This window comes from Gopherus evgoodei, chromosome 20 (assembly GCF_007399415.2).
Source record: "Gopherus evgoodei ecotype Sinaloan lineage chromosome 20, rGopEvg1_v1.p, whole genome shotgun sequence".
NCBI lineage: Eukaryota > Metazoa > Chordata > Testudines > Testudinidae > Gopherus > Gopherus evgoodei.
Window position 1 is genome coordinate 9719059 of NC_044341.1, and position 8900 is coordinate 9727958.

At 50.4% G+C, this 8900-nt stretch overlaps 1 protein-coding gene across 1 annotated transcript; it reads left to right on the forward strand.

Moving 5' to 3' along the window:
* The first annotated feature begins 4493 nt into the window (after window positions 1-4493).
* Window positions 4494-8057, forward strand: SH3BGRL3 (SH3 domain binding glutamate rich protein like 3). The gene is made up of 3 exons (XM_030539154.1): window positions 4494-4612; window positions 6137-6304; window positions 7119-8057. The coding sequence occupies exons 1-3, from the start codon at window positions 4565-4567 to the stop codon at window positions 7182-7184; spliced, it is 282 nt and encodes a 93-aa protein (XP_030395014.1). The 5' UTR covers window positions 4494-4564; the 3' UTR covers window positions 7185-8057.
* The last annotated feature ends 843 nt before the right edge of the window (window positions 8058-8900 follow it).

Here is an 8900-nt window from a genome sequence, read left to right on the forward strand (position 1 = left end):
CCGCATTGTTCCTAATGACGCTTGTGCTTTGTTGAACTGAAACCACTTTCATTACGGCTATAAACTGTGACTTCGGAATCAAGCCCCATATTCTGCTTCATCTGTGTGTCACTCCAGTTGCAACTAGAGTTGCTCTACTGAAATCAATGGGAGTTTCGCTGCCATGCAATGATGAATCAAGTCCTAGGATTCTTCACTGCACAGAGTTACAAATCCAAGCTACTGTTTACAGTAAAACCTTAGATGTAGGGCTATGAAGGAAACTGAGGGCAATGGAAAGCAGAACAACTCTCACCAGTAACCAAATAACACATCAACATATGTTGCAGAAGACTTTTTTTTAGAAGTTCCTACTCTGTTTGTATAGGGAAGTACAAGCTGACCATGCAGCACTTAAGATCCAAATAGCAGCTCAAACTGGGCATAGAACTGTGCCTTCCTTTTAATCACGTGCCTCCAGGAGGACAGAGTTTGATTGCAACTGCTAGTATTTTTCGTTAAAGTACTGCAGTGCTTACTACCTCCCTTCTGTGGCATTCTGAGCTAGGTAATGGCATACCCTGAGTGCTCAGATGTGTGTGCCAGTAGCTTCGCTGTGCTAGTTTGCAGGATGCCCACTGCCTTCATGAGGGGCGAGGCATGAGGCCAGAATGCCGTACAACTTAACGGGAGCCTGCTTGAGTGATTACAACAGAAAGCTGTGGCTGGGGGCCTCTGCCTCCCAAGGATACTTTTCCTAGACAAGCATTGGGAATGGCTGATAGCAGAGGAGGTTATAGGGATTTGGGGAGGGTGGGTGCTAACTGAGCGAGTAATCTGGGCACAAGGCACAAGTTGGTGCCTTGTTCCAGGTTCCCTGTGGCTCCCAGTTCCCTATTCAAAGGTTAAAATTACTTGAGTGAGATGAAAATTCAACAAATATAATAAATGTTTCAGTGTGATTACAAATTTCAATTAGTAACTACTTCATCAGGGAGCTGGGCTTTGACTGGCTGTATGTGACCAAGTAAGTCTCAGATCACCCAGTGGCCAGACTGTTCTGAAAGAGCTAGGACGTGCCACTTCCTGACGCAAAGCTTCCTTTTTGTGCGCCCTCAGACCACTTCCACAGTGGGTTTGGCTCTCTGATAAGGAGCTGGGTTGTGGCTGGCTGTACGTGACAATGTCTCAGTTCGCCCCCAAAGGACACATCCCTGTGGCAGTTGTTTTGAGATGGAGAGGCCGCTCCCAGAGCTGTGAGCTTTTATTTCTGGTCTGACCTGTATTACCCTTGTTTTTATTTTGTTTTTCTTGGTTGTAAACAGCAGCAGCTTGGTTTTGGGAATTTCAGTGGAATCTGGAGAACTTGACCTGTGACTACAGTATCTCCCTCTCCTTTCTTTTTTTACTTCCAAGCTTCCATTACCAAATGCCAGCTCTTAGATTGATCAAGGTTATGGACACCTATAAAATGGTTCCCAGCGTTGTATCTCAACAGCCTTGTAGCTAGAATGACAACCCATTATATAGGTATATCTCAAAATTATATCTCCTAGAACTGGAAGGGACCTTGAAAGGTCATTGAGTCCAGCCCCCTGCCTTCACTAGCAGGACCAAGTACTGATTTTGCCCCAGATCCCTAAGTGCTCCCCCTCAAGGATTGAGCTCACAACCCTGGGTTTAGCAGGCAAATGCTCAGACCACTGAGCTAGTCCTCCCCCCCCCACCTACTGTTTATGCAAATAATTTTGACTTCTATTGAACTGATCAATATTTGAAACATTTTAAATATTAATACTATACTCAAGTTACATGGAAAAGGACTACAGCCAGGGCAACTTTTCTGGCGTAGGGGCATTTCATTGTTGGCTGAATAGTCAGTGAATGGTATGTGAAAAGATGCAGATCACCACTTTTGAGATGCATCCATCCAAATGCATCTTGTTTTCTTTCAAATTACTTGTTGTGCACAGAAATCTGACAGAAATAACTGAGCATCAAATTTTTGAATCTTTCAGTGCTCGGACTTAGCTACACATGTGATGAGTAAGAGTCACCGTGAATGAAAGGACATGTACTCAGTTGATGTGATCCTTTGCCCTGGATCACTTTGACTCTGAAATTGTAAGAGAAGTTACCATTGTAACAGAAATATTAATTGAGCATTTGGGGCTGTTGTGCATAGTGCTGATCGCTGGTGCCACCTAGACGTAAGCACCCTCAGGATTTGTATTGCTTCCGCAGAACTTCATGAAGAAACTTCTCTTCTGTGCATCGACTTGCTGCGTAATTTGGTGTCTGTCTCTCCATGCAGAGGTTTTTATGGTCTGTAAATCTTAACGTAAGCAACTACAGTGCCTGAATTCCCATATGGAGGGGGAAACCTTGATAAAGGTGTATGTGTAGCTGGGCTACTAAAAGGGTTTCACAGATTCAGAGGGAACCACTGGATCACGTAGTCTGACTTCTTCTATACCACTATAGAACTTCATCCAGTTACCTGTGTACTGAGCCCAGCCACAACTTGTTTGACTAAAATCCATCTAGAATGGCATCTACTCTCGATTTGAAGCCAGCAAGAGAAGGAGCATCCACCCCTTCCCTTGGGAGTTTGTTCCAAGGGTTAATCAACTTCACTGTTAAAAAATTAGGCACTGTTGGTTTGTTTTTTAATTTGAATTTGTCTGGTTTCAGCTTCCAGCCACTGGTTTTTGGTCTGCCTTTTTCTGTTAGCTTAAAGAGCTCATAAATACCCACTGTTTCTCCCCTTGAAGGTATCTGCACACCATAATCAAGTCACATCTCCGTGTTCTTTCTGATAAGCGGTAAACAGCTTGAGCTCTTTGAGGAGATAGCATTTTTGTCAGTCTTTGAATAATTTTTGTAGTTCTGCTCTGTGTCTTCTCCAATTTTTCAATATCCTTTTTAAAACATAGACCCCAGAACTAGATGCAATATCCCCTCAGCAGGGCCTTAAACAGAGGCAAAATCACCTCCCTCCTCCTATTCATTTTTCTTGTTTATACCCCCTAGGGTTACATTAGTCGTTGTTGCTGCAACATCATCACCCTGGGCGCTCAGGTTCAGAGGCTTGTCCGCTTCATTAATGACTGGGATAATGGAGTGGCGTGTACATACATAACACTTACAGATGATGCCAAACTGGGAGAGGTTGCAAGTACTTTTGGAGGATGTTCAAAATGACCTCGACCGATGGGAGAATTGGTCTGGATTTCACAAGATAAAATTCATAAAGACAAGGGCAAAGGATGTTACTGGCAAAGGAAAAAATCAACTGCACAATCAGAAACTGGGAAATAACTGGCTAGCCGGTAGGACTGCAGGAAAGGAGCTGGGATTATAGTTGATCACAAATTATATGAGCCAATAAGATGATGCAGGTATAAAAAAGGCAATATTGTTCTGGGGTGTATTAACAGGAGTGTTGTATGTAAAACTGAGGACGTAAATATTCCTCTCCGCTGGGTGTGGCTGAGGCCTCATCTAGCAGACCGAGTCCAGTTTGTGTGCTGCACTTTAAGAAAGATGGGGACAATGAGAAAGAGTGCAGAGAAGAGTAAACAAACTTATAAAAGTTTAGTAAACCTGATCTGTGAGGCCCGGTTAAAAAAAACAGGCATGTTCAGTCAGGAGAAAGAAGATTAAGAGGGGATCTGATAAGTCTTCAGGTATGTTAAGGGCTGTTACAGAGAGGAGAGGGAGCAATTGTTCTCCCTGAAAGAAAGAGAAGAAACCAGCTTAATCTGCAGCAAGGGAGATGATTTGTGGATAAATATTATAAAATACTTTCTAAAGGCGAGTTAGGTACTGGACTAGGTTAGCATGAGGTTGTGAAATCTCTGTCAATGGAGGTTTTTAAGAACAGGTTAGGCAAACACCTGTCTGGGATAGTCTAGGTTGGCTTGGTCCTGTCTCAGCGTGGGGGGGATGGATTAAATGACCTTTCAAGTCCCTGCCAGCCCTTCCTTTCTGTGAGTCTTCAGAAACGTGATGGGCACGAGTACTGCTGGTCTTTTTGCAGTCACAGGGCTGTGCCACCTGGGGGGGCCCCAAGGCTTATTTTGCCACGTCCACACGCAGAACCCCCCTCACAAGGAACGAGTCCTGTCAAGGTGGAGCCCGGTCCAGCCCATTCATTTGATGCCATTTCTGAACATTTCCCCTCTCGCGGATACAGGGGGAGAGGATTTTGGCCCGGGACTATGGAACTGGGAGCCAGCAACGCCAGGCTCGGGGGCGCGGGCCTCTGCCCAGCGCTGCTCTGCGGGCTCCTTTACCTGGGCGAGCAGCGGGGGGCACCAGGCTGGCGCTGGAGAGCAGAGGGGCAGAGAGCGGGGCAGGGGGGCGAGGGGCCGCCTGGGGCCGGCGCCCGGGACACCCGGCCAAGGCTGGGGCCGCCCGTCTGCAGGGAGCCGGGCCCCGCGGCTCGGCTCGGCTCGGCTCGGCCCCGGGCAGGAGGGAGGGGAAAAGCCGCCGCCCGCCCCATTGGTCCCCGCAGTCACATGCTGGGCGGAGGCAGCAGCCAGCGGAGACGCGGAGAGGGAGCGGCCGCGAGTCCAGCACCATGTCCGGCCTCAAAGTCTACAGCACCTCGGTGACCGGCTCCAGGGAGGTGAGCGGGAGCGGGGCCGGGGCCGGGGCCGGCAGCGGGGAGGGGCCCGGCTGCAGCGTCTCCCCCGGGGCTGCCCGGCCCCGCCGCAGAGGGGCTCGCATCGCGGGGCGGGGCGGGGCGGGGCTGCGGCACCTTCCCCTTCCCCTTCCCCTTCCCCTTGAGCGGATACGCTCCGGCTTTTGTTCTGGGGGGCCGGGACTCGCTCTTCTCCCGCCCCCCGCTGTGATATTTGCACACACCCCAACGCTACACCCCATTGTAACCCCTCCACCCCGCTGTGATTTCTGCACCCCCATTGTACATCCCAATGCTACACCCCCTCATTGTAACCTCCCCACCCCGCTGTGATATCTGCACCCCTTATCATAGACCCCAACTCTGCACCCCCATTGCACACCCTAACCCCCACCCTGCTGTGATATCTGCACCCCCCCATTGCTACACCCCCTCATTGTAAACCCCCCACCCCATTGTGATATCTGCACCCCCCATTGCAAGCCCCCCCACCCCACTGTGATATCTGCAGCACTCATCATAGACCTCAACTCTGCACCCCCCATTGCACACCCTAACCCCCCGGCTGATATCTGCATCCCCATTGCACCCCCCAATGCTACACCCCCCATTGCACGTCCTACCCCTGCCCCACCGTGCTGTGATATCTGCACCCCCTATTGCACACCCCAACTCTGCACCCCCATTGCACTCCCTAACCCCCCATCCTGCTGTGATATCTGCACCCCCTATTGTACCCCCTACCCCCTCACGTGATATCTGCATCCCCCCATTGTACACCCCAACTCTGCCCCCTATTACACACCCTAACCCCCCCTACCCTGCTATGATATCTGCACCCCCTGTTGCACACCCCAGCTCTACACCCCCCATTGTAAACCCCCCTCATTATACCTGTGGGGCCAGGTCCATCTCCCAGATCCTGCCATGATCCCTGTATCCCCCTCCCAGATCCTGCTGTGATCGCTGTACTCCTCTGTTATACACCCTAACCCCCACTCCTCCCACATCCTGCTATAATCACTGCACCCCCCATTATACACCCAAACTTCCCATGGGGCCGGGTCCGTCTCCCAGCTCCTCCTGTGATCGCTGCACCCCTCCTCACCCCATTACACACCTTATGGGGCCGGGTCCCTCTCCCATATTCTGCTGTGGTTCCCCATGGGCTGGGTCCTTCTACCTGATCCAGCTGTGATTCTCTCCTCCCAAACCCATGGGCCAGGTGTCTCCAGCTGGGATTAATTCCCCTCCCTGCCACTCCCAATAGGGCTCAGACATTGCTATCCCTGTCCAGGGGTGACTGACTTCTTCCCTAGATGCCCTATTTCCTGTGGGGTGTGGTCCATATCCAGCCATGACTCAGTCTCTCTCACAATTCCTGCCCCGAGTCACCATTCTGCACACACCCGGTTTGTGTATGTGCTTCTGGAAACTTAAAAATCTTCAAACATTTAGCCTGTCAGACACAGGGGAAAGTGTAACCTGCCTTCTCCATCTGCATTTCAGATCAAGTCCCAGCAGAGTGAAGTGACCAGGATCCTGGATGGGAAAAATATCAAGTATGAACTGGTGGATATCTCCCAGGATAATGCCCTGCGGGAGGAAATGAGGACCAGGTCAGGCAATCCCAAAGCCATTCCACCCCAGATATTCAACGGAGACCATTACTGTGGGGTAAGGCTCAGAATCCATGTAGATGGGCTATAGGGACCTCAGAACCCAGAGGGTTGGTATTGACCAGTGTGTCTCAAACTTTTGTGCTGGTGACCCCTTTCACATAGAAGCCTCTGAGTGCGATCGCCCCTTTATAAATTACACTTTTTTATCTATATTTAACACCATTATAAATGCTGGAGGCAAAGTGGAGTTTGGGGTGGAGGCTGACAGCTCATGATCCCCCATGTAACAACCTCAAGACTGCCTGAGGGGTCCTGACCCCCAGTTTGAGAACCCCTGGGATTCACCTGGATCTCCCAGCTTGGGTGTGCAAATGACGAGATGTGCCATGTGGGAAGAGATGTCGACGTGGTGCTGCAGGCCCTTGTCTTTAAGTTTAAAGGGCATATGGCCATGAGAAGGCTAACGAGCAAACGGCATTGTGCGGCTGTCATAAGGGGCCCTGGCGTTATGGGGGGTACTGCTGGACCTTACCATTGCCTTGCAGAAGCCTTCTGCGTATGGTCCTGTCACTGCACCGTTGGCTGCAGTCATCAGTTTTGAAAAGTGCCAACGCATTTGCTCTTGCGCAACACGTTCTGGAGGAGTTTGAGAGGTGAAACTGATTCCGCTGGGTACTGAGTTGAACCCACCCTACTTGCTTGCCCTGACCCTGAAGGGAAAGGCAACTGAGCTGAGACTTCCTCCCTCCCAGCACTTGTTCTGTTTGTGCACCTGGCTGTGCGGAGCAGGGTGCCCGCCTGAGCTGTGTGCCCCTGGTTTTGTTCCCTTCCCTGTTCTGAGCTTGGTTTGTTGCATTTTCTACCTGCAGGACTATGAGTTGTTTGTGGAGGCGGTGGAACAGAACACCCTGCAGGAGTTCCTCAAGTTAGCCTGAGCTTTCCTTTCCCATCCGGGACTTGAACTCTGCATTCCCAACCAACTGCCTCTCTGATCACCTTAACTTCTAGGCTGTCAGTGCCACCCCGGCATCATGATCTATCTCCTGCCACAGGGAAATCCATGACCAAAAACCTCTCCTCCTTGCAGCTGCCTGCGATTTCTTCCTGCCTAACCCCCATATTGTCTGACAGGGCCCCAGAGCAGCTCTGAGATCACTGCACGTTCCTTCGAACGCTGCGGGGCCTTGCTCACAATGCAGCCGCTGGTGCCTCTGTAGAAGGGAAGTCACCTGAAGTAAAGCCATTAGCTAGTCCTGCGCCCCTCTCCTCTGAACGAGTCTTGTGCTGTAGAAGGGAAGGGTGTGGGATTGTGTGCTTCCTCTTTTGTCCTAGCACCAGGTGCAGCTCTGTGCGAACACAGCAGCCTGCGCTTCCTTCCTCTCATTCTGACTGTAGACATGCTGACAGCTAAGGGGGGGGTTGTTGTTTAAACTCAATGCAGAAGCACTGCACAAGAATAGGCTTTGAATTCCCTCATCAGCCAGAGAGAGGGAGGATGAAAACACACAAACTTCTTCAATAGAGGGCCGAGTTTCTCTTGAAGAGGCTCTGAGGGTAGGTGGTGAGGGCAGATCTCCTATTAAGGGACCCATACAGTTCCATTAGCACATTCCTGTACTGATGTGATGTGAATGCTCCCTTTAGGAGGGCTCGGGCTGCTCCAGAATGTCTCACGCTCCAGCCTTCCTGTCTTCCTTTTTGAGCTGCTTTCTGCAACCTGGACCAAGTGCATTTTGTTTTCCTGCCAAAAAGCATCTTTCTAACCACTGTTGTTCTTCTGAGATGCTATTAAATGTTACTAAGCCTTTCCTGCTGGCTTTGGTTTCTTTATTTTGATGCTAGATTGGGCATCATCCTACTTACCAATTCTGAGTGATGTCCCGCTCCGGAGGAGCTTAGTCAGTTTGTGCTCATTGCGTTGGCCTGGCACAAAGATCTGAACTCTAGAACGCCAGGACGGGCTTAAAGAACTTGCATGGATGCCTTTACAATGCTGGAGCCTCTTCCAGAATTGCTCCCAGTCCCCCTCTAAACACTAGTGAAATGTACATGGCCAGGAGGTGGCAAGCTGCTAAGAGGAAAACACTGCCTAACTAGATGAGCAAAGGCCTTAAAAGTTACAGGGGATCCTCCCTATCTGTGCAAGGGGGAGAGGACTTGTTTCCGTCCTCTCACTGAACTTCCTGTAGTTTCAGGACCATGCAAGAAATGAGCTGGGTGGGGTGAGTGGCAGCTAAGAGGCATTTTGATGCAGGATTCTCTGGTGCCAGCCTTTTACCTTTCTAGTGCACTGTTGGCTGACCAAGGCTTTAGCACTTACCCAAACATTCAATTGAAAGTTGATGGATGAGAAACTGCACAGCTTAGAAGTGTTTGAACCCGTGAGAATGCTGTGTGTTCAGCAGAGCCTAGTAAGAGGGGAAGTTGCCCAAGGGCCCTCTGCACTGCCCAAAGGTGCAGCCTCTTCAGCCACAAATCAGCGGACAGCTTTGTCATTTGTCACATGGAACAGTTAGAAGCAGGGCTTTGGAGCTGTGCTCTGGCTCTGCTCCAGGCAAAACCTGCTGCTCCATGCTCCAGCTCCAGGCTCTGCTCTAAAGCCCTGCTGAGAAGGCTTTCCAGGACAGGAGAGGGTGAGGCTACCATATGAA